Source organism: Haliotis rubra, unplaced genomic scaffold, assembly GCF_003918875.1.
Source record: "Haliotis rubra isolate DU_JTF1 unplaced genomic scaffold, ASM391887v1 Scf53, whole genome shotgun sequence".
Taxonomy (NCBI): domain Eukaryota; kingdom Metazoa; phylum Mollusca; class Gastropoda; order Lepetellida; family Haliotidae; genus Haliotis; species Haliotis rubra.
In genome coordinates, this window is record NW_025767224.1 from 140,369 (window position 1) to 167,799 (window position 27,431).

At 40.1% G+C, this 27,431-nt stretch overlaps 1 protein-coding gene and 1 long non-coding RNA gene across 2 annotated transcripts in view; one reads left to right on the forward strand and one right to left on the reverse strand.

Annotated features, from left to right (window-relative positions):
- The window catches only part of LOC124253003, a 47,140-nt gene that overhangs the window by 9,551 nt on the left and 10,158 nt on the right, over positions 1-27,431 (reverse strand). The window contains exons 2-11 of the mRNA XM_046686716.1: positions 18,189-18,234; positions 11,580-11,735; positions 10,594-10,715; positions 10,183-10,315; positions 7,301-7,512; positions 6,641-6,721; positions 4,870-4,999; positions 3,577-3,612; positions 2,855-2,965; positions 1,680-1,739 (exon numbers count right to left, since the gene is read on the reverse strand). Coding sequence (XP_046542672.1) covers positions 1,680-1,739; positions 2,855-2,965; positions 3,577-3,612; positions 4,870-4,999; positions 6,641-6,721; positions 7,301-7,512; positions 10,183-10,315; positions 10,594-10,715; positions 11,580-11,735; positions 18,189-18,234 — 1,087 coding nt within the window. The remainder of the gene's footprint in view (positions 1-1,679; positions 1,740-2,854; positions 2,966-3,576; positions 3,613-4,869; positions 5,000-6,640; positions 6,722-7,300; positions 7,513-10,182; positions 10,316-10,593; positions 10,716-11,579; positions 11,736-18,188; positions 18,235-27,431) is intronic.
- Positions 1,110-26,911, forward strand: LOC124253004. Its single transcript, XR_006892076.1, has 3 exons — positions 1,110-1,121; positions 11,947-11,949; positions 26,830-26,911. It is a non-coding gene; the product is annotated as an uncharacterized LOC124253004 (long non-coding RNA).

Here is a 27,431-nt window from a genome sequence, read left to right on the forward strand (position 1 = left end):
AGATACGGCATGTTTTGGCCCCGGTGACCGCGGCGATCATCACGGCAAAGCATTGTCAATTTAAAGAAGAAGAAAATAATAATGATAATAATATACAACATGGATGAGCAACAGGAGGAGGAAACACCGACGGAGGAAGCAACAACACAACTAGACCACCTAAAAAAGTTGCCGCCGGTAGAATAGGTGGTTTAGCCAAGCACAACAAAAATAATACCCATTACACTCCCTGGATTGTTGCCACCGTGGCAACCGGATTAAGCGTGGTCGTCGTTATGCTGCTATAATAACAAGCCACCACCACTGCAACAGCAGACGACGCAATTAGAAATAAATCCGCATGTTATGTTATAATGTTTGTTAATATATATATATATATATGTATATATATATATATATACATATACATATACTTTTTATACACACGATGTCGTCCGAAGGAAAAACATTCGTCAACGATCCATATCACGCCGCCGTGGTCGCCGGACCAACCGTAGGTTACGCTCGCTTAACGAAAATGGTTCTCAAACAGCCGACGATTAAACTCGATTTCAACGTGCAGGACATGGACTTAGGGATGGCGATGGTCACCAAACATATTCTCGTGAAACAAGGCATTATACCGGAAAATATTTTGAAGTAATATTAAAAAACACATAATATAAAAAAGAATGGCTACGATCGGTAACATGGTTCGAACCTCCATAACTTTGATTCGTTGCCATTTCTTGTATTTTGTCGATTGAGGGTGACGAAGTATTTTCATCTGACTTTTTAGGGATTTTTACAGTGTTGTTTGGACTCCCATCGCTTTTCTTCTCACTTATCGATCCTTTGGGAGGTTGCTTAGTGGAGGGTGGATTACGGCCATTGGCCTGGAGAATGGTCCTGAGGGTTGGAGAGCCAGAGAAGACGGTGTCGATACCTGCTTGGTGCTTGAGAAGTCTGCTATTTTGATGAGAGGTCTTGCCAATAAAAGGAGTGATTTACAAGATTAACTGTGAATGTGGTGATTCTTATATAGGTGAAACCTCCCGTCCCGCTGGCGCCCGCATAAAAGAACATAAAACCTCTACAGCTAAGGCAGATAGCAAATCAGCCCTCTCTGATCACCAGCAAAAGTTCCCCACCCTTCAAATCAAGTTTGACGAATTCGAGGTCCTATCAACCAATAATCAGGACTACACAAAAAGAAAACTGTTGGAAGCCATCGAAATCCGCCGTCACAAACCTTTGATCAACCGTGACCAAGGATACTACATCCCATCAGCCTTTGAAGAACTAATCAAACTATAGACCATCAAGAGCACCCTGTCTATTTGTTGTTACTACTTAATTCCCCTGTTTATTGGCTTCATCACTAGTGCTATTTGATGTTTTTAGTCCCCCACTGGCCTCTTCCAATTATGTACCACTTGTTATTTATATTACATCTTGTTGTTAATGTTAATCTGCTGCTTGTCACAACATACCATGTATATATGCTCCTCACCATTTGGTTGTACTCACATTTGGCGTGATAACGATGTAAGAATCTACATCGAAACGTCACTCAACGCAAATAAACCAGAAGTTGTCATCCATAAAGTTGTATGTTTCATTTGTTGACTCAGCAACTTCTAGAATGCCGATCAAACAATTAGGTGTATGATGATTTATTGACATGGAAAAATACGAACATTTACCACTCCCGGAAGATAAGTGTGTCCTCGGACTGCTTCTGGCAATGGCTGAGCGTGCTGAAGTTATCAAAAGAAACCAAGATATGATATTTCTGTCAATGTTATCCGATGCCATTCACGATCAGGCGACTGTTCCGCCTGTCCAAACACGTGATGTTCTTTGAAAGACAGAAAGCCGCTTTAGGAATATTTCAGCAATATCCCGACGGGGTACAGAACTGTTTTTCACACATTGTACCCATGTGGGCAATCGAACCCGGGTCTTCGGTGTGACAAGCGAACGCTTTAACCCCACCACCCCCTCTTAACAAAGAGGTGATACTGGTGATACTCTGCTGGCATATATTGTGCTAGAATTCCTGTGGAGGATTCTCTTGATCCACCATGGTGTATTGTAATGTTGAAGTCTGCTGGGGAGGTTTCTATTGATCCACTAGCTACATTGTGCTGTTGAGGATTCCTGTCAAAGATTATCTTGATCTACTAGCTATATTGTGATGTTTGGGATTCCTGTGTAGGACTTTCTCCATCTACTCACCTATGTTGTGATGTCGCCTGCAGACTAGCTACATTGTGCTGCTGGGGATTCATGTGCAGGGTTCTCTTGATTCACTAGCTATATTGTGCTGTTGGGGATTCCTAGGGTGGAAACTCCTGATCTACTAGCTATAATTGTTCTGTTGGGGATTCAAGCAGAGTATTGTATTAATCTACTTGCTGCATTGTGCTGTTGGGGCGTCCAGTGGAAAGTTCTCTTGATCTACTAGATATATTGTGCTGTTGGGGATTGCTGTGGAGGATTCTATTGATGTACTAGCTATATTGTGCTGTTGGGGATTGCTGTGGAGGATAGTTTCTCGATCTACTAGCTATATTGTGCTTTTGGGGATTTCGTTTGAGGATTCTCTTGATCTACTAGCTATATTGTGTTGTTGGGGATTTTGTTTGAGGATTCTCTTGATCTACTAGCTATATTGTGCCGTTTCGGATTTCGTTTGAGGATTCTCTTGATCTACTAGATATATTGTGCTGCTGGGGATTGCTGTGGAGGATATTTTCTCGATCTACTAGCTATATTGTGCTTTTGGGGATTTCTTTTGAGGATTTTCTTGATCTACTAGCTATATTGTGCTGCTGGGGATTCCTGTGAAAGACTTCCTCGATCTACTTACCTATGTTGTGATGTCGCCTGCAGACAAGAACGGCTATGACGACGACCACGGCAAGCACACAGGCAAAAACTGCGGTAAAAGCTGCACCTTGGTTCAGAGGAGGGGGCGCTTCTGGCAACATGATATATGGCTACAACATTGTACATTTTGTTTCAACAACGGCAGCAACATTGCATGTATCAATGTGCCCTAAAATAAGTGCTTAGTACTCGTACACATTGACCTGAAAAGACCTGACAATTGCTCGACGTCCGTTTTTGTATGGGACTGTATACTTGATCTCCATCATTTATTCTTTTATTCATAGTTAACCACCTCAGTAAATTATTATAAATTAATATCAGCTGGAATGATTCATGGACAGAAACGTTTGTATCAATACTGTTTAGTTGCGGGGAAGATATACAAGTGCCATTTTGCATTGTGCGCCTAAATTATGTGTTGTTTTCAGCATGAAAATAACACTGGTAACCGAAGATGATGATGTTAAGATGCAGCTATTAAATATGAAAGTGCAGGACCACATATGAATAGGATCTTTGATACAAGTCCATATATGCTGCTAGGTATATGGTCCAGACAGCATAATTGATTAAGAATTTTTTCTATTTCAAGTAATTTCATTAACCTGAACATCTTTCAAGTAATCTAGTTAAACACATCTTAGATTAGTAAGATGTCAGCTTGTTCTACTTTGGATGTGATTCCTTAAGATTCCTTACCTGTGCTCAGGACAGCTGGAGATGGTGCAGTTCCTTCTGTTAGATAAAATAATACATGTCGGGTAATGTTAACCATTATCTTGCAATGTTCGAACCGGCCATTAACCAGATTGCTCTCTATTTGTTTACCTCAATGATACAAGTGATAGACAAATGTATGATCTACTCTACATGGCGGGATATGGGATGTATGAGTGATTGAGTGATACAAGTGTTAGACAAATGTATGATCTACTCTACATTGCGGGATATGGGATGTATGAGTGATTGAGTGATACAAGTGATAGACAAATGTATGATCTACTCTACATGGCGGGATATGGGATGTATGAGTGATTGAGTGATACAGGTGATAGACAAATGTATGATCTACTCTACATGGCGGGAGATGGGATGTATGAGTGATTGAGTGATACAGGTGATAGACAAATGTATGATCTACTCTACATGGCGGGATATGGGATGTATGAGTGATTGAGTGATACAAGTGATAGACAAATGTATGATCTACTCTACATGGCGGGAGATGGGATGTATGAGTGATTGAGTGATACAAGTGTTAGACAAATGTATGATCTACTCTACATTGCGGGATATGGGATGTATGAGTGATTGAGTGATACAAGTGATAGACAAATGTATGATCTACTCTACATGGCGGGATATGGGATGTATGACCAGACAACCCAGTGATGAACAGAATGAGCATCGATCTGCGCATTTGGGATACGATGACATGTGTTAACCAAGTCAGCGAGTCTGACCACCCGATCCCGTTCTCTTACAACAAGCAAGGGTTACTGAAGATCAATTCTAACTCGGATCTTCACGGGACCATGACGTATGAAACAGGACATAGTCGAATGAGCATGATACCATTTATTTAGCCTGCTCTTTTATGTTGAATGGATGAATATAAGGAAATCTTACACAGCTTCCGAAATGAGAATAAGCCTCAGAAACATGAATAGTTGTGCATCTCTATGAGGTCCCAACTGCCGTTGTTTTAATATAGATTGAGGGAATGTGAGCGGGCGCTTCACAAACGTTGTGATGACGTCGACATTCCGTGGCTGGTATATTTTATGAGTAAGATCTTAAGGCCTCGTAAGGCCTCTTAATTGCTGAAAAATAAACACAAAAAACACACTGCTAAACAAAGCATAACTTGAATCAGAGCAACGCTTCCTGGGATTATACATGTACGAATACTACAGTGCAATTACTGTAGTCAATTACACTTGCTATGAATGGACAACTGTTAGTATTTTGCATTCGAGATTGCTAATTTACCATTTTCTTCAACAGTAATCGTTCCAGATTGTGTGACAGCACACGCCTTATACTTGGTTACGTTTGACGAGGTCATCACACAGCAGACACACCGATCGTCGTCCTGAAAATACGGGTCCTGTGGGGAGATCTTCAAAAGGAAATACAGGAAAAAAGATTACGATAATGATGGGTATTGATACACACTGACAAACAAACGTGCTTAAAGAACAACTAAAACTACATAACCGGAACTTAATATCGTGCCAGCTTCCATTTACAAGCCAATGTGTGTTGCTGTGTATGCCACTGCCACAATCCCACAACCTATTACACCAAGGCATTTTTAAAAGGTTATGCATAGTTAAATAATATGTTAATGTGACGTCGATGTCTTCATGACGTCATTAATATACACCTTGACGTCACCCTTCCACTGTTGCGTCAATAATGCAAACAAGATACACCAGGTCAATAATTACTATAACTTACTGGAAATACTTTTAGGCGCAAGAATGATAACATATACTGAACAGCAAAAGAAACGCAAGTTTCGAAAAAATGAAATTTTATGAAGGTAAGCGTTCATGTTTATGGAACGTTCATGGTAAAGTGACGTAATGATCCCCGATGAGATGATGTCATGCAATTTGACGTCCATACGAACCATTCGCACAAACATACCAACAGCGCAGCAAAACCATAATTTTAGCACGTGCATCGACGGTTCTGGATGAGAAGCATCATTTCACCCTGAGGTATCCTTTATAAAGGTTTGTGTCACAAAACAGTCCAGTATGAACACGTGAACACGCCACACAAACGATGCCTAGACTAACGACTGAGCAGAGGGGAATGCCCATTGGAAAGTTGCACGGAGGTAGCTCTGCAACCGCTGTAGCTAGACAATTGGGCTGTCATCTTATCACCATTACACGACTTGCTCAACGTCATCAGCAAATTGTGGTTGCTGCTGATCGTCCCCGTACCGGACGGCAACGAGTGACAACTCATGCGCAAGATCGGTTCATCCGGGTCACTCATCTAAGGAACCGAACTCAAGCAGCAACAGTAACAACAGCCTTAGTTCTTGGGTCAAGGGGAGCAGTGTCCAGCGATACGATTAGGCGTCGTCTTCGGGCTGCTGGAATCCACTGCCGAAGGCCATATGTGGGGCCAATTTTGGCACGTCAACAAAGCCAGCGAAGTTTGCAGCCCTCACACAGCAAGGGTGTCGATGGATTATCTGGCACAGAACAACATTAATGTTTTTCCATGGCGTCCCTTTCCCCGGATATAGCTCCCATTGAACATTCTTGGACGAAATTGGGCGGAGGATTGCTGCAGGTAGACAGCCACTCACACTTGCACAATTGGAATAGAAATTGGTGTTTGAGGGAAACCAATTGACTCAGGCATTCTTTCAGACTCTAGTGAACTGAATGATCCCACGTTGCACGGCCTGTGTGCAAGCTCAAGGTGGCTATACGCGCTACTAAAGAGACTGTCACTTTTCGCGTTCAGGAGTATCTCCATTTGACGGACTATGATCTATTTGAACTTACTGCAATTCAATGTCAACAGCAACCTTTAGCTGTTAAATTGACAGTGTTTTCTATAGAATAAATGCTTAGACATAATTTTGGTTGTCTTCTATTCAAAAACATAACAAAAAGCCAGACTTGCGTTTCTTTTGCTGTTCAGTATATTTATTTCATGCATGATCAAATTTATGAGCCAACGCAAGATGTTTCATGATTTTTTTGTCTGAGTCACACATGCTCTCGCTCACCCATATTGTGTAATTCCCTGGTTCAATGTCATAGAACGTGTGGGTCAGGGCAGTGGCGTTCTCAGATGGTTTCTGGTAGTCCTATAAATTCACCAAAAGCCATAATTGATACATGTAGTTGCAGCACAAACAGCTAAACCGGATTGTCTCTTCTTAACGTTAAATAAATAGAAAGTGCTGATTAGATTTAGTCAAATAACTATATTTTAACAAATATTATTATAACTTACGGAGTTTTCTGATTTTTTTGCATTGCAGCGCTAGAACGCGCTCTTTGGAACTTTTTCTTTTCACACTTAAATACTTTACATTTGGACACTGCCCCAAAATAAGAGTGGCATAAAACATGCTTGGACATGACAGGTGGCTTTCAGGGAAGCACAGGTGTGGGGTGTTAGATACAAATTCAAATCGGTGAATTGTCAAATTTGGTTGGAAATGGATGTTTATGTCCATACGCCACGCATAAACCAGCAAGGCGGAACGTTTGTTTCGTTCAGATATATAAACAATATATGTAACTATTTTCACGTGTGTGTTTCTTCTTTGACGATTAGCCCATTTCTGGTATTCCCCGCCGTAATATTGCTGGAATATTGCTAAAAGCGGCGTAAATCCAAACTCACTCACTCACTCTTTAAGGATTATAGTATGACTTACTTTTCCCTGACACGAATACTTCTCCTGAGTGTCAACAACGCACACCGAATATAAGTTACTGTGTCCATGACCTTTATCAAGTCCAATTCTGTATTTCCGGAAATTGTAGTGTTTTGATGCCAAGCTGAATCGCACCACGATGTCTGCCGGCGCTGAGAGATGTTGCCTCTCATACGAGACCGACGAGGTCCACGACCATGTCGAAGTCCCATCTACGACAAACGAAATGCAGTAATTGTCATACATTGTCACGCAAGAGCAGCATGTTCCGTTTATGGTCACTCATCATTTTGACCCATATATATTCTGCAGGTGTCTAAAGGGTTGTACCTGAGTTCTTTCATAAGCGTTTATCACTGATATTTGATTATTGACATTATCGATTACAGTGCAAATGCGTACACACCATGAAATAAACCCCGCCCCTATTATTGTTGGAATATTTCATTTCCAAATGCGGTGTAAAATCATGCTTTATCACTCACTCACTAAAATAAACGTTAAGGTTCTCGCCCAACACCAAGTGTACTCAATTGGGACGACCCCGAAACATGGCCAAACATAGAGCTATAGAGTAAAATTCATATTTATAAAGATTAGCACTAAAATGATGAACATGCATAAAGGTACAATTTAGAAAGGTTGGAACTATTTTTGACAAACTGATACCAATCAATAAGCACGTGACTATAGTCCCATAGCTCCCACTGATTGAGTGTAATAAAGGTAATGTGCTGTCACAAGCGACAGTGAAACCTTTTTTATGCATTTTCCTCTTAGGACCGTAACCGGTTTGTCAAACCAGTACCGATACCTGGTTTCGGTTTGCGCACGATGAGCACGTGCAAGTTGGTTGAAAGCGAGAGTTTCTTCTGTCCGTCATTTTAAAACAGGGATAGCCGTGAGTCAGTCGGCCAGGCAGCCAGGCAGCATCACGCTGAAGTCAGCAATGAAATGTTGCTCCTCTTCATACATAAAACCACAGTGAATCACCAAAGTGTATGTATTCTTTACTTTTTGTATTTATGGCACATTTCATGCTACAGGTATATTCTAAGCATTGTAATGCTATTACCATATATTGTTTTTCCTATTTCATATGGATAAAACCATTACTTTATGAATATACTTTCGTTGTGGAATTTCCTAATATTTATGGAGATTGTTGGTATTTCATTTCTGAATGTTCACCATAGTAATTTGGTCGATATTCATGGGAATTTGATGGTATTTACTTGAAAATTCTTCATGTGTTTTTCATATTAACGTGTGATGAATGTAGGTTTAAAGGAACACTGGCTTGTATAATTTTGTTCATTGGTACATTGCTTTACCATAACAGTTCGAAATACATGTATTCATGGATGGACATGAAAGTTAATGGAAGATGTTTGTTATACATTTTTTGGACTAAATTTCATTGTTTATATGGACTTATGATCCCTTTATCAGGTCGGGGAAAACCTGAAAACGAGCTATAATAGTTAGATCGAGCTATAATAGTTCAAAAGAGCTTTATGCCTTTAGGCCGATCGAGCTATAATAGCACATACATGGAAGAGGCCCTTTAAGAACAACTTTCCGCACCGCGGTCATGGCATTGCTCGACTCGACTGGAATCGTCTTACCCATATTTGAAGCTACTTGCACCACAAACCCGAGCGTTTGTGATATGAGCTGCTAAACTACCTAACCCTATGGACATTTACACTTGGGAGACAAAATAACACACCTGAAAACTGAAAATATACCCCAAAACTTTTGTTTTCCACTACCGTTAGACGAATAAACAAAAAAACTATGCAAGCCCAGTGTGGGACACATTTATCCGTCGCGCGAATTCTGAATCTGTTGCGTATTGATCAATAAATAAGGACTATCCTTGTTTTGTATCGCATTTGGATGTGTTGTGAAATTGTTTAAGTCGTATGGTCATTGCAACTCTTCGGAAGTACTTGTCATTGGTCACATTCACTCATTCCATGCAATATGTTACCCTGGATTGGTTATCACCATAATGTGTGATGCACTGGCATAAGGGTAAATTCTTGCATTCTCCCATTCACAATGGAAACCGAAGCCAAGGCAGTAGTGTTCAACAAATTGAGTGCAGATAGTACTTATATTGCAGAACAACACATTCACAACATGTTCATAAATGTATTGAATGTGTATTCTTTCAACAACACATCCAAATGCGATACAAAACAAGGGTCGTCCTTATTTATTGATCAATAATACATAGTTTAGCAGCTCATATATCACAAACGCTCGGGTTCGTGGTGCAAGTAGCTTCAAATATGGGTAAGACGATTCCAGTCGAGTGGAGCAATGCCATGACCGCGGTGCGGAAAGATGTTCTTAAAGGGCCTCTTCCATGTATGTGCTATTATAGCTCGATCGGCCTAAAGGCATAAAGCTCTTTTGAACTATTATAGCTCGATCTAACTATTATAGCTCGTTTTCAGGTTCTCCCCGACCTGTTTATTTGTTACAGCTTTTTAGCCTATTCCACGTCCATCACTACCAAGACAAATGGACACAAGTCCATAATGTATCATCAACCATATATGTATGTCAGCAATGTATACCACAAATAAAGGTGATGAATTTAAGTGGATTTCGGGTTCGCTATTCAGCATAGGTAATATAATTATAGTTAAAAGCCCGTGAGTAATAATATCAATGTCATCCCAGCCAGCGCTGCTCAGAACATATCTACAACGTGAAGTAAAAGCTAAAACCCTATGCATTTCAGAAAGGTAAAGGGTGAAAGCTGGAATCGCTCTTACTGTTACGATAACCGGTATTAAGTGCGCGGTGTGATATGTTAGACACTAATAAATATGGCTCTCAGTGTTCTCAAAGAGCATGTCTCTTACCTTGAACTTGTGGAAGAGTAAAAAACGCTTTACTGGACTTGGCGTCCGATGTCATCGGTAGGGTAAACATCTCTATTCGATACAAGACGTCTCTTCCACCAGGAAAACCTTGCATTTTCTTTTGGAACTTTAGCTGAAGTTAAGAAATAGTTTTCGAGTTGATAGGGCATTGGTCAACAGAGTGAACTATCACTGACGGCTTCACATAATATGAAACACTATGACGGGACACTGTAAGCTTTCAACAACTAGATATTACATCAGCGTAGCCATAATGATATACTGGCGTGCCATTTCTCTTGCTATTAGGAATTGGATATATTACTGATTGAATCAGCATCAATAATCACACTGAGATCACTACATAGGATGATTCTGATTCTATTACGACACTAATATATCCAAACACACCCGGTGATATTGTGACGTAAACCTGTTGTAGGAGAAGTCAAACACTTCGCACACAAAAACCGCCGATCCAGTTAAAGCAGCGATTTTGAGATAAAATCCTTTGAAGTGTTCAGAACCAGCAGCTGTAAAAGATATAATTATTATTATTTTTGTGAAATACCTAGCAAGGAGTGGATACGACACATACGCACGCACGCGCGCACGCGCGCACACACACGCACATACATTCACATACATCCATACACATATACATACCGCCCGTGTGTGTGAAAACAGTGCATTCACCCTCCGACGAAGGAACAGATGTTTGTTTTTTTCAAATGTGTCAATCTATCATGTTTATGTTATTAAGTGACTTTGTGCTCAAATGTTTGTCTTTTATTGTCAGTGTGTGCGGTAATTGAGAGCACCACGTGAAACAATGTACAATGTGTATGAGAGTGACAAAACGGGTTCAAATCTAGTTGTAGGTAATCGTGTCGGCTCTACAATCCGCCACCTTGTCTAAACAGGATTGTTTCTTCAGCCCCGACAAGTGCCGGTTTACATATGTATCGATGGGGGTTTCATTGTATACCTGAAGAGCCGTTCGACGGCGAAACATCTTGTACAGATAAAGGAGTTTTCACAACAAGAAATATCTGGACTGATCTTTGATATATCTATTGCTTAATCATCTGCAGAAATCACTTTTAGAAATACATGTTATATCGACTGTATGTCGTATAGGGCATGGTTAGCTACATCCACCCTGTCTTAATGTTTAAACCGATAGCTACGTTCATGCAAATCCCGTAAAATATATATCTGCACTGCCCTCTGTGGAAACAACAGTCACCCACTGCAGTAAACAATAACTTAATGTTCGCCATATCTGAGATTGCACGGTCTTTAAGATTAGGAATGGGAACAGCCATGCTCTTTACATATTGCATTATTTTGATCTATATGCTACTGGTAATGAAGCAAGTGGAGGGTATATGTACCAGAAGCAGGGGGTTGCCAGGACAAAACCAATTGCGGGATGAGTGTCCCCGGATACGGCCCTTTGACCAGCGTGCCTTCAATTTTCAGAGACCCTGGATGCAACATAAAGTCCCCTCCGAGATGAGCGTTGGTGAGCAGCTGCAGGTTCCCGCATTCTGGAAGAATTAATGTGTAATGATCTTGACTTTGCTTTGGAAGTATGTCAGTCCTGGAATACCATCCCTCGTTGCTGTAAGTGAACGATAAAGGGGTCACATACTGAACGCTTCTTATGGTGGTGAAACATATACTTATGGTGCCGATAGACCAAGGGTAATTGTCGAGTCTGTCTCAGCCTATCTTACGCACAGCCCCATCACAGCTAAGACAGTACTAGTGGGCTCTTCTATCATCAGCTCGGATTTCTCAATGACGTCATCGAAAATACTGGGGATTGTCTCAACGTCTAAAAATAACGTCTTTCAACATAGGCGCGGATTTCCCAATGACGTCATCGATTATATTGGGGGTTGTCTCAATGTCTAAAAGTAACGTCAGGTTGGGAAAATATACGAAAATTCCTTGAAGGGAGATCATGACATTGTATGCATGACTGGTCACGGGAAGGAGACGTTTATTCAAATCTACAACAAAGAACGTTCAACGTACTAAAAACGAAATTATTATTAGGCCGTATATTGGGAAATCTATCGGCGCTGCTTCACCAGATGATTAACAACTAGTATCTGAAAAGAACATATTTTACACAAAAAAAAGTCCATGGTAAAAGAAATATAATATAATAAAAAGGAGTCTTGAGGCTTTCTCCTGAAGCTGTGGAAATCTAGATTTGCAACAGTTTCTAGACTTGCGTGGGCTTTCTTGGATATGTTTGCTTCAGGCTCTGTATGATAGGCTACTTCATCGGTTATTCACGCTATCAGCAACTCGTCTAGCCTTAGTAGGACACAAACACCCGTCCATAGATCTCGGAATGTTCATTTATTTTTATTTTATTTTTATTTTTAATATATATTTTTTTGGAAATGACATACGTGCGCCCACCTTTCTTCCCTTTCCGTAATTTGCACGAAGGCTTGTGCCCCTATTTTAAGGTTTAAAGTGATATTTCACAGTTCCATGGTACCTGTCGGTGTGTATTACAGCTTAGAGATATTCCTGCATGATGGACTTTGCTCACGTTCGGCTGATGAACAACAAATACATTTGCAATCCTTAAAAAGACATATTTCACTGACGTAAAACTCAGTATTTTTGAATTCGTAACGATAAATCTGTTGATGAATGATACACTTAGGCTCGAAACCCATTCGAAACCGCGTACATCGTGCTTGCACTAATATTATAATAATAGTTGCGCGCTAATAAAGGGCGATGGGCAGTTTAGTGTTTAAAACTCTTGTTTGTCATACAGAAAATCCTGTTTGATTCCAACAATCGATTTGTGAATCCCATTTTGATGTACCCCTCTGTGATATCACTGGGGTAGTGCTACAATCAACTTACACCTCATTCAGCCTACCAAGACGAAGTATTAGAAAGTATATTTACTTTCTGTATGGTAAAAGCACGTCACGCTATATACAACACAGTGCACAGATATCTTTACCCAGTGTTTCATAATAGAATTGTGATTTTAATTGTTGTAATTGTACATAACTGTTTATAAACATCTTATTAAAGAACTTTCTTTTTATCTACAAATTCGTAATATACTTACAATAAGTATGAGGCAGTATTTTTGAGGACCGCCTCTGTAGTGTAGTGGTTAGAGCGTCCGCCCGGAGAGCGGAAGGTCGCGGGTTCGATCCCCGACCGCGTCACACCAAAAGAATGAAAATATGGTACAGGTTGGTCCCTCCCTGGCGCTCGGCATTATGGGTACAACAAGGACAGGTCGGCTCGGAGTCAGTATAATGTGTCTGAGTGGGGTATTCAGGCTTCACAGCGGCGTGGTATCTCAGTGGGCTAGCACTATAAAACCAGCTTCAGTCTGGGCTAGTACGACGTTAAACCCCTTTTGCACGTCACCTCGCCAGTAGTTTTGAGAAGACTGGTATCATTTAGACCTGGAATAACCAAGTACATAATCGGGTCAGTTATGTAAGCGCTGATTCCATACCTTACGGGGATGCTCTTAGCGCATAGAGCATAATAAATATTATTACCCCGGAAAACTGTAGCTACCTGTGAGGCGCTAGAAGGTTAATAGTCATATGAATTATCACACCGGGTTTGGGGGCAGTTTTGAACTCACATGCCAAAGGTGAGACCACATGTGTCATGTGTGCTTGGTTGTGTTCCAGAAGTAGTCACAGAAACTCCCAGGAGACAAGCTGCCAAACACGGCCACACATTCAAAGGCTCTCCGTGAGTACGTTGTTTAACTGATTTGTCACCTGGTTTCTATGCACTAGTCCACACACCACATATATGCAGAGACATCCTTTAGGCCAGGAGCATTAGACATGACATTGGAAAAAAATAGTAGAAAGCTGATTTTTACAGGAAAGCTTCAGAACATCATTGCCATGTACAAGATACAAAGTTGTGCAAATTCTACCTTGTGGCATTTTAAAAATGGCCGCCAATTTCAAGATGGCCGCCAAATTCATTAAAATGATTATGCAAACAGATATTTTGTAAATAATTATGCCATGTGATATATCAAATGAAAGCTCATCTTACAGGGATTCCAAATATATTGTAACTGTCTGTCGTTGGACGACACTTATCCCGTGATCATAGATCACAACACAGCTTGAGATCCAATAGTTTATTCACTGAAACCTTCCGTGGCCTCGGAAAAACATTGAGGATCTAAAAAACATAGCAAATCACACATGTCAACTTGAAACTACAATCAATCGCAAGGAGAATCACACACATCCCGAGGTCACAACTGGCACCGCATCGCATCGCATCGCATCCAATATGTCATGTGCTCGTTTCACTTCCGCCGAAAAGGGACGTAACTCGCACGATCGCACAACCGCATACCACCAACAATTTACCTACATTTACAAATGTATTGATATTGATATCATGCCTTGTGGCATTTTCAAAATGGCCACGAATTTCAAAATGGCCACCATTGTCCTTAAAATAATCAAAATAATCTCACGAAAATATGTCTTTTTATTTAACCATACCTTGTGATATATTAAAGGAAAGCTTCTCACAAGGAGTCTAAATATATTACTTTTAACACCGCACATACATAAGAAAATTAAATTTGGCATGATAACCACACATTTCATGCTTGTGCTTTTGGTACAGGACGTCAAAATGGCTACTCATGGTTGGTTAATCAAGACAGATGGTCACCAAATTGCTGGTAAATCACTTGTACAATTATCAATATCATCATTTTTAGTTAGTAAATTTTGAAACTCACTGTAATCTTCAATCTTTGATTATTGTATCATAAGGTCTTTTTGTCAATCACAACACCTCATTCTTCAATACTGAGTACATTTTGGCAGGTTGGCAATCCTCGACATCCAGTGCAAAGCAATGTGCACTCAATTACTGTTCTTCGACAACTGCACCGTCTCCTGCACTCAAACTTGCATCCACAAGATATTATCTTCAAGACTTTCTCAGGAGCAATTGCTATATCTGTCTCAATATTCACAAGGACCCCATCCTTGAATTGCCATCCCAACTCTGTTGGTGAAAGCTCATTCCCTTGCCATTGGTACACACGGTCGCTGTGGGATTTAGCGGCTGCTGAAGTTGGAGGAAGTGAAACCGGAAGAGGACACAGACTCCATAAATGGACATGAAGTACATGTTGTAGCGATGTTCGTCCAGTGACGTTGAGTCCGCAGCTCCATAGAGTTTAAGCATGAACATCTCTCCAACTTGTGCAATGCCATCATTTGAACTGCCAGATTGAAGGAAAACATATACGCAATCCCAATTGGACCTCTCCTGGAATAGAGCAAGAGCTTTCTTTTTCCCCTGATTGTAGATGACTGATGCTCACAGCCTGTTATTGCATGAACAAACATAAGATGCTGTCATATATTGGGCATGGTTTTCTGTAAAGATCCATGTCATTTGTGGCTTGTGCAATCAACATTACCAACATGTCCGTATCGTTCCCCACGACAACAACAGGTGACTGGTTGTCTCTGGCCTTGTTAATTGCAGTTGAAGCAATCACGCAGTCAGCATCAGCAGGGCTCTGTTGCACAGCTGAATCTTCTCTGGCAAGTCTTCCCTTCAATATGTCATAAAGCGACCCTTTGTTCTTCTTGTTGCTCAGAAAAGGTTTTGATGAAGTTGTTACTTTCATGTCTGGCGCAAAAATGATTTGAGATGATATGCTCGGCTGAGCAGATTTTGTGGAACACGCACTGCCATATCCATCACACACCACTGAAGATGCTGAACCGTAATGTTGAAGCACAAAGGACACATAACTGTCACATATCTGGCTGTATGTAGCATCCGTGGGCCAAGGATAACTTTGTAGCAGGAGGCCACCGTCGATGACATAATGCGCTCCCTTTGGATGGTCATTGTGGACTTGGACTTGTGATTTCAGTTGACTAGGCAGAACACTCTTCGTATTCTTTCGCATCATGCCTTTGTTAAACAAGGCAGGATGTTGCTTGGCAAATTCATGAAGTAGGTGCAACTTCATATCTAACTTATCCTCTATCACACAGGGGACTCACATGAATAGCAGCTCAGAGTTTACTTGGACTGGCTCTCCTCTGATTTTGATTTTTATTTCGTTTCCTCACAGATGCTTATGACCTTTTCTTTGCGCTTCAACTTTATGTCAGCAAACATCTGACCTGTCACTGCTGAAGCTGCCTGCATTCCTATAGAAACTGCTTTCCTATGCAGATGAGCGACTCATGCTCTTCATAGGAGAAAGGAGAATGATCTTTTAGCCAATGGAATAATGTTCCATAGTCCTTGTTGTCTCTCATGATGTTACATAAATGAAGGTAAACATGTTGCTCAGATGTTTGGCCGTGCACTCCTATGAACCTCCCTAAAGCATCACATATTGGTAGGCACTGAGGCATTGGATGGACCCATCTGGCGAGAGTGCTGTCAGTTATACCACGACCACGAGCCATGCCACCACGGATCTTCAGTAGTCGCATCAGATCTTGCTCGATCACTTGGTCAGTTAAGTTGCCACTCCAGAATTTGGCAGTTCTACGGATGGTGAAGTGCCCTTGTTTTGTGTAGGCCTTGAACTGATCTGGTGACATCATGTCCTTCAGGTTTTTCATTTCTTCCAGATACAGACGTGCAGATTTGGCAAGATGACCAACATGGAATAAGGGAATCATCTTGCTGACAGACAGCAGATGTAGATTCCAGTCTCCTGTGCGCTCCGCGCGAATGAACTGCTGAATCAATGACATTTGTTCCTAATAGTCTATCCAAAGTCTACCTGTCCTGCTTATTGATGAGACTTTGATGTCATTCTTCAAATCATCAACAGTTTCAGCTAGCCGTATGATTTTGTCCAGGTTTTGAGAGTCATTGGAGCCAATATCGCATTCGCCACCTAACAAACTACCATGTACGGTACGAAGCTTTTCCACATTCAAAGAATCAAGAACATCTGTTGATTGCAGTAGGATGGACATGATAGCCGCAGATGACAACAGATGACTTCGAAGTGTACGGGCATAAGCATGGCCTGTCAGCATGTGGATTACAGAATTAGGTGCGTAAACCGTCGCCCAAAGATCTTCCAAGCCGCTTCCACCCATCACTTATATAATTGAACCCATGCATGACATGAGTAAATGAAACCGTCCTAATCTAAGGACAACCCTGTTGAGCTGTGGATGTGCCGATTCCACAATTTCTGCTGCTTTAATGTAGAGGGGCTGGTCAAATCCCAAAATGTTGGTTTTTTAGCCAATAACTGTACAAACGCTAGAGCAGAGTAAATGGTGTCGGGCCTTCATGGGTCCTGGTTGACAAATGGCAAAATCTGAATTTTGCTTCTTTCGTTGTTGTCTCCAGTTACAGTTGACTGCATAAATCTGCTCCATGATGGACGTTGTGAGAGTGGAACATCAAGTGAAAAACTTGCTAGCCATAGATTGTCCAAAGGTTTTGTCAAGCAAAGAATTGGCACAGTTGGTTTGGGCATTTCAATTGGTCCAATCTTGACAGACTGTAGGCCTGATGTAGAAGGTTTGTGGTATACCTTGACAGGGATCTTTGCGCCCTCAGTGGATATATATTTGACGTCTGGTACCAAAAGCACAAGCATAAAATGTGTGGTTACCATGCAATACTTAATTGTCTTATGTATGTCCGGTGTTAGAGGTAATATGTGTAGAGTCCTTGTGAGAAGGGCTTTCTTTAAATATATCACAAGGTATGGTTAAATAAAAAGAAATATTTTCGTGAGATTATTTTGATTATTTTAAGGACAATGGTGGCCATTTTGTAATTGGCGGCCATTTTGAAAATGCCACAAGGTAGAATTTGCACAACTTTGTATCTTGTCCATAGCAATGATGTTCTGAAGCTTTCCTGAAAAATTCAGCTTCTACTATTTTTTCCCAATGTTACCTATTGTTTGTGTCTAATGCTCCTGGCTTACTTCTACTCACCAAACTCACTGCTTCCCTGGAAGGACACACATGTCAATGGATCCATCTGAAACGTATGTTAACTATTAGAACAAATATATAGCTTGCATGGGTGAACATTCTTAGTTAGTGCATGGCTTATAAATGATTTAATTTTAAGACACAATGTCAATATCCATACTCTGTGATGTACTCTGTGATAAAGGAACTAGATGCAAGAGCATATTTTGGATGTTAGGCAGCTGGTGAATGCTGTTCTGTAATCGTCCAAGTCAGATATGTAATGTGAAGAATAAAGTGCTCCTGTCATCGCTTATACAGCTATAACTCAGCGAGAGGTGCCGAAAATGTCCAATGTATCTCAGTCTTGGATTTACAGAGTGATTTCTGCAGAAATAAATGTTGATGATTACTCCGCCGAGTGCCGTAGGTCAGCAACAAAAGTCAAGGTTCAAGTAGATGAAAAGACACTTAGGCTCCAGCTCAAACAGCTGACGGAAACCGTTTGCTGTTTCCCCCACCATAGCTTCATTATTCTGTATGATTGGGGAAACTGGAATCTCCAATTAAAGAAATAGAGGAATAAAGGAACACACGAAAGTGCAAGTGTTCCTATATATTTTCCAGGTTTCTTGTCATGCTTTATATTGCACTGTGGGTGAAAATCTGGAAATCAATAAAGGAACACTTGTACTTTCATGTATATGTATTTCTTTATTCGTTTACATGAGTATACCTGTCCAGGCCGTTATCGAGGATCGACATAATGCAACATTAGCGTGTAGGTGTTTGTGACTACTGGAGCGCGAGTGTGTATTGTCCGTAGAGGGATGATGGGACGAGACAGTACCATACAGGCGCCAATAGTTCTACATGACAGCCGAGCTTTGGCCTTAATTAACTTCCTCCAAGGAAAACATGATCAAACTGCAATGATCCACAATAGGTTAAACTGCAATGATCCACAATAGGTTAAACTGCATCAAATCAGAATCCGTATTTTAACAAGCACTTGTCGCCCCGAACCTTCTGTGCAGACTGAATGATCTCACAGCTGTGATTGGGTGATTTTGTGTAAGATTTTTGTGTTCCTTAAATGTACATCCATCCAGTAATTAAAACCGATCATACTTTTTAATATTTGGTGCGGTCGTTTTTTTACTGATGATTTACACTGAATGTGACCACAGGTATTTTCAAACAGTTGACAGTTTGTGCGGAATGGGGATGGTCTGTTTAACTTCCTGTACTAGAAAAGGAACAGCCTGAAGAGTTCATATTTTATATTTCTATTTTTTTCTAAGGCCAGACAAAACTATAACGTTACTATAGCGGCCAATGGGGAAAACAACGCAAAGAACTATCTCGTGAACTTGAAATTTCTTCAGAAACTGATATTAATACCTGCTTTAAATCTGTGCGTAAGCTGAGACGCCCGCGGTCAACAGTTGACCAATTAGTGTTTAACAATACCCACGCGGACACACCAGAGGCCATATGTAACCTGTGGGGTGCTTACTATGCTAACCTCGCCATACCACATCATGCTGAAACTTTTGATGATGAATTTAAATCATCTGTGGATATCAAACTGGCATATATAATTTCACAACCTGTTGATTCTACTGCTGCTGACGCTGTACTATATGCCGATATCCAGCCGCCATTAGAGTTAAAACAACATCTGGTTAATCTAAAGCGTAACAAATCTCATGGACCAGATCACGTAAACAATGAACATCTTATCTATGGAGGTGACGTGCTGGTCGATAAGCTCTGCGTCTTATATAACGCAATTATGAAAGCGGTGTACTTTCCCAATATCTTTAGACTGGGTATGATTGTTCCACTTTATAAAGGAAAAGGTGCAAAATGTTATCCCCAAAACTACAGAGGTATCACCCTAACCTCCTGTATAGGGAAACTATTTGAAAAACTATTACTGTCACGTCTACAATGTTATATAAGCCATATTAATCCTCACTTTCCAGACCCTCTACAGTTTGGATTTAGAAAAGAACATGGTGCAATTATGTCGACGTTTATGGTCAATGATTGCGTAACATTTTATGCTGAGCGTGGCTCCCAAGTCTTCTCAGCTTCTCTCGATGATGAGAAAGCTTTTGATCGCATCTGGCATGGCGGTCTATTCTTAAAACTGTACAATTTGGGTATAACGAGTAAACTGTGGAATCTGCTATATCACAGCTACACCTGCAGCTCTTCTTTTGTAATGTACAAGGGAAATAGCTCAGGCACATTTGAAGTAAAACAAGGTGTAGGGCAAGGTAGAGTCTTGTCTGCATGGTTCTTCCTTGTCTTCATAAACGATTTACTAACTGACTTAAGACTTAGTAACAATGGTATATGTGTATATGGTATTGATGTACCATCAGTCCTGTTAGCCGATGATACGACACTGTTAAGTACCACTCCGTCCTGGCTGCAGAATTCACTTCATATTGTTTCAGAATATGCTTCCAGATGGCGCCTAACATACAATGCATCGAAAAGCACTGTTGTAGTTTTTCGGAAAGGGAAACAATCTTGTCCTGAGCTCTCATTCTCCTTTTGCGACACCTCTATTAATGTAAGTCCATCAGTAAAATCTGGTGGTATTCTACTCTTATCAGATCAGAGTTTTCGCTAACTGTCAACAGGCCAGGCAAACCATAAATTCTTTGCGCTCACTGGGTCTTAACAGTACTGACTTACATCCAGTTGCATGTGTTAATATATGGAAAAGAATGGTTTTACCTACAAGGTTCTATGGTTGTGAAACCATGCCTACGCTATATGGCAAAAACATTGATCTAGTAGAAAATACCCAACGATATTTCGCTAATATTTCGTATTCAAGGGTTCAACAGACGTATGCCAACAGATTCTGTATGTGCCAACCTAGGTCTCTGGACAATGGTTGGGTACATTGACAAGTGTATATTATTATTCCTTGGAAGATTATGTAATAACGCTTGTAATTCATCAACGAAAACACTGTTCTGTGCATTTTTAGCACTGACTGTTCACTTAAATATTAGCTCACGCAGTATTTGCAACACGCTGTTATGTACAGCACGGAAGTATAATCTACTGGACTATGTATTAACCTACGTGCAAACTGGTATTTTTCCGTCAAAGACAGTTTGGCGCAGAATAGTTATAAGTTGTATCTTCTCTTATGAAGAAGCTCAATGGAAATTGAGACTCTCCATTAGAGAGGATATGTCCAGATATGCTGTAATCCATCAAACACTGAGTCTACATAGACTTTACACTCTAATGTATCTGTACCCAGAATATAAAGACCATATACAACTTGCTGTACTAGTCGGTTCTAAAGCCAAATTCTCAAAAGAATGTATGCTTTGTAATAAGTACTGCTATGACTACGATGCCCACATCATTTTGCACTGTGAATCTGTAATGAGCCAAATAAATAACTTTTATATGACGCTACTTGACCTACTGGACGTAGAATTATATGTATTAATTGAAATGCTTGATGATGAAGATGCCCTTGTACTGTTTTGTGGTGCAAAACTTCACATCCCTGGCCTTCATGAAACAGCATGGCAAACCATCATACTACATTTTTCGAACTATATCTATTCTTTAAAGGATTCCTTGATGTATACTTTCTGAACTATTATTGTTGTAAATAACCGTGCTTTGTACATATCATATGTAGATATATGTAACTGACTGATGCTTGTTTATGTAATCTTCGAATATAGTTTTGGAGGAAATAAAGACATTCATTCATTAATTCATTCATTCATAGAGCAAAACCAGCAGTTAGAATTTCACAATGCTAGAATATATTTTTCTTGATCATAAATAACAGTTTCAGATACTATACTGAAAGTCATTAATTGGTATTTGTTGTCCTGAAACTTACAAAAGTTCTATTAAAGATTTTTTCCTGCGATACAGAAAATGTGATAAACGGCTGTTATTCTGGCTCATTACGAGTTCGAGTCCCGGAGCATTCCTCCCTCATGAACTTTCATACTTAAAACTGAACCTTTGACATTTCTCGTAAACACAACCACATTTACGAAACACGTTGTGCACATGCATTACCTGCACCCAGGCCCTGTAAAAGCACAAGGAATTGTGGAACTCAATCACTTTGAGAAAATGCCACACTTGACACAAGACGAAAGGAATCTGGTTATCGGTATGGTCAGCCAAGGTGCTTCAGATGTGATGATTGCCAGGCACTTTAATGTGCATCCATCCACTGTAAGTCGACTCAGACAACGTTTTCGGGCTACCGGAAGTGTTGCTGATCGTTCGCGACCTGGTGCACCACCTGTGATAACAGCTCGACAAAACCGCAATATCCGAGTTTCACACTTGCGAAATCGGTTCCAAACAGCTAATGATTAGGCAAGGAGGACAACTGGGACAAGTCAACGTCATTTCAGCGCCCAAAAGGTGCAAGGACACCTTGCTGCCTTCAATATCCGGTGTCGTCACCCTTACCGTGGTCCAACCTTATTGCATCGCCACAGACTTGCCAGACAGCGATGGGCAGCGAATGGGGCCAATCTTGGCAACAGGACATTGCCAGATGTCATTTTTTCAGATGAATCCAGGTTTAACTTATCCTTTGCAGATGGACGTCAACAGATTTATCGACGTAAAGGAGAAAGACGTGCGCCAAACTGTGTCCTTGAACATGATCGTTTTGGAGGGGGGGGGTGTCATGATCAGACCACAGACCATCAGAGGCTGCAGGCCATCCAACAGCTGTTCCTGAGAAATGTGTGTCTTTCAATGCCCCAAAGACTGCGAGCATGTCTTGCAGCTCACGGTGGACACACACGATATTGACTGCAAGTGACCCCTCCTTTGTGTGATGTCGTTGTTGCGTCACTGATGTTGTTGTTGACTGGACATTTTCAGATGAAATTATTCAGATGTTCACTTAAAACATATCTGCCAGTTAGGTTTATATATGTTGAAATTAGTGTGAGTACAGAAAGTATGAATGTCAAATTGCATTTTTAATGGCTTTCAGTATATGTTCTCCGATCACTGCATTAGAATTCATCTCGAAAATCACGGGTAGATCGTTGGGGACGTGTGCACAGCTGATTGCTATTTCCGGTTCTGTATACGAGACAAATGCACACGGTAATCTTAAAGGGCCACTGATCCAGAGCGATTATTGTTTCCAGCCAACAGTCTAATTACGAAACCTAGCTGCAAACTGGTCAGTCCCTGCTCCCTCGACCGTGACGGACACGGGGACTGGGCTACTGTCCACCTTGGCAGAATTTCTTCAACCTAATCAGTGGGGCATTAGGAAGGGTGGATGCCCATCAGATGCCGTTATTTGAAAGTATCCCCGGTAGTTCTTGTCTGATTGTAATAAAGTATCCCAGCAGTGTAGGTTTTTTCAGATTTTCAGATGTTTGGATGGTATAGTGACTGATCCAATTTGATCCTATTTCTGTGTTTTTTGCCTCAATATTTAATCAGGTAAAATATGATGTCTATTACGTATGCTATGATATCGAAAACACACATTTGATATATTTGAATCCATAAACTAAACAACCCCACTTTGCCATTGCAAAATAAATCTGAAATTTTACTTAGGGACATATGTGGCAGACACCAGTTCTGAATAGTTTGTTGTGAATAGTTTTATCTAATTCAGGTGTTTTATGTTCTAGTATTTTAAAGTTGTTAGGACAGTAGTTTTCAACTTCTCCTTACTATGCTTTTGGAGCAGTCTATAAAGGTAAAGGGGTTTTAGCTTAGTCCATGTTTAAGTCAATGTCTCCTCTTTGTTCTAACCCAAGCCTTGTTTTCATTGGTCAGTTTAAACTGTGCACTTTCTCATCCATCTTGCACTTGACAAGACACTGATTACAGACTGGTCTGATATTTGACAAATCGGAACAGACAGTTTTCATTGTTTAAGGTTAGTATTATATATTATTGCTAGCTATTACATATGCATATAATATAGGTAGTCTAAGCTATGTTTATCATATTTCAACACCTTTCATATTTTTTCATGTCATCATAGTCATTAAATCAGTAGGGCTAAATATTCTGATATGTTCTAATCTTTCTGTGTGAATGTTTAGTGAGTGAATGCCTTATCTTTATTAATGTGTTATAATTATTTGCAATGTGAAACACTTCTCTCAGTGTTCAGCCATTTCATGTGTTTTACGTCTCCAGAGTGATACTTTTCATGCATTGGGTTTCATTGTATATCTGGTGGCTATATACTTGCATTCATGTGTTACTGTATAGGTTAACACTGTCACTTTACCATTGAGGCAGCTGCCCAGGAGAATTAACAACCCAGTGTCACCCACAGGGTACGGATAATTTAAATATTAATTATTATTCTCTGTGTATATTGTAAATCACTGATTGCCATGTAATGTACTTTATAACAATGATCCATGTTCATTGTATACCTCATGTATAGTACCCATACATAGAGTTATCGCCCTTGATGAATTCTTTACGTAATCAAGACAATGATTTTATGCCTCATTAACAAAGATATTTATATGCGAATGTGAATGTGTACTTGTAAGTTACTCGCATGTGAAAGATGCATGATGTTTTTATGATATTACCTTATGTTATTGTTTTGTGTATTGCAGGGTGTCGTTACCTCTCTAACTGCAAATAAAACCTCACACCCGTAGCCTGTGTTTGGACGTCATTCTGACCCACCACAACCCGGTTACACATAGGTATACAGTTTTTAACTAAGTACACAGCAAATGCTTTTATATATTTCTTAGGTAACAATGAAGTTCTGTTCGTGTCCTCAAAACAGTGTCTGCCCATAGTTTTTTGTGTTTTTTTCAGGCAATCAAACTTGCATACAATACAGCGATTACTACTCTCTTGCTGTAACACTTGTTTGGTGGTAAGCCTACACATGTTATTTGTAATCATTTATAACAGGTATAATTAGTGATAACACCACTCAGATTACCTGACAAAGGTTCCCATTTGGCATTTCTTGTGTCTGGAGTAAATACTCATCATTATAAATTGAGGTCTGATGTGGCAAATGTATTACATCTTATGTAATATATGCATGGAAGTGCAGTAAGATGAATTATCAGCTGAGTTACAAACAAACATCGATCAAAGGATTAACCGATAACACGCTGATTGATTAATTGCTATTGCTAACTAAATTACTTTTTTAGAGAATGGCGGACATCATGCAATTAGTTGCCAGGTGTATTATCTTTGGTGACCAATGGGACTATACACCAATGTGAAAAACCTGAAACGATAGATCACTTTTTCGCATATTAGACACATGAAACATGACATGACATGGAACAGGATACTTTGTCAGCTGCAGATGGATGCCATCTCATTTTTGTATGTGGATATTGATGGATACATTCAATATTACAAGGTAATAGCCTGATATTGTTGCTATAACTTTAGTCTGTTTTAATATTTGCATTTTGTTTTTATTTATTTGCTATGGCATTCAGCAAAATCTCTTTTCTTTTGCCGTGAAGTGTAATGAGACAGACAACATACACTAGGTCACGCTCAGGGTGTGTGTGTGTGTGTGAAATATGATACACGTTGGCAACCTATAACATGTCTAGATATTACAATCATGTTATAAATTCACTAGGCATAAACAGATCGTGTGCATTTTATTAAGTTTCAAAATGCATACAAATATGATAATAAACTAATTATAAGACAAAATATAAAGACGTACATTGACTTCGTTATTTCAGTCCTAACATGTTTTACCCCTGACAGATGGATAAACTTAAAATGTTTTCATTTGTTATCACAATAATGCCATTTAATACAACATTCAGATTGACTAGTGGTGAACCCAAGCTCACTACTCTCCCCAAGACTCCACATGTATTATTGTATCAGGCTTCTCACCAAATTCAAGGTCAAACTATTTCTTAAATCAAATTCTACATCCATTTACGTTAACATTTTTATAAAGTCAACATTACTATGAAATCAAAATTTTACATCAAAATCAGCATTTTTATCAAAGTGAATATTCTTTTATAAGACACCAAATTATTCATCAAAGTCTACATAAGTTTACAACAAAATCAACATAAGATTATCTAGTAAAAAGATTTCATCTTTGTTGATCAGTCAATACTTATACTATCAATTGCGCATGAGGGTGGCGCAGCAGAGGTAACGAACCAGTCATGAATTCTGGGATATCATCCGGGTACTCACTGGAGAAAAACAATAGCAAAATCAACTATCAGTCCACGGAAAAATTGCTCCGGATCAATGGCCCTTTAATCGCTGCATATGATATACAATGCCAACTAACCCAAATTAGAACTGAAATGTTAAACAATCTGGGGCGGTGGGGTAGCCTAGTGGTTAAAACATTGGCTCGCCACGCCGAAGGCCCGGGTTCGAATCCCCACATGGGTACAATATGTGAAGCCCATTTCTGGTGTCCCCCGCCGTGATATTGCTGGAATATTGCTAAAAGCGGCGTAAAAACCTAACTATGTCAGTCAGTCAGTTAAACAATCTTGTCAAATGATGTTTAATTGCAAATTTTCTGTCTTTACTGACAAAGTCGTCTTCTCTTGTTTGTTCACGCAAAGTGATAAGTGATGTTTTCTTACCCCCTGAAAAAGAGTTTCACGAAAGTAAAACCCGTAGATAAGCCGATCCCCTTCTACAGACTGCTTTTTTGGTCCTTAAAATTCGGCTTATCTACGGTAATGTATGGTGTCTAGAAAGTTTGACAGCAACCCGACGTGAAACAATCTATCGTAATAGTCCACAGTAAACATTCAACAAGGCTCTGTTGTAAGGATTTACCTACCTTTAGTCAATATGTGATCCCTCTGCTTGGTGTCCGATCCCTCCCCGCTCTTTTGTAACAGTTAAGGGGATGTCCCCCTCAATCCCAAATTCCTGGTTGCAACACTGCGTTAAATGGCCTTCTCCTGGAGTGTTCACTATTTCTCGTAATGTTGAGGAAGATAAAGTTAAAAACGTTTTGTGTAATGAACTACATATGAGTGAGACCGAGGTACGTAACACTCACATAGAGCGCGCTCACAGGTTGCCTACGAAGAGAAAACCACGTCCTCATAGTATTGTTTTCATCGTACAAAGACGGGGATTGTGTATATCAAGCTGCCAGAGATAAGTTACGTGGTAACAAAACATTCAGAGTGTCACCTGACTGTACACAGGGAGTGAGAGACACACGGAGAAGGCTAGGAGCGTTTG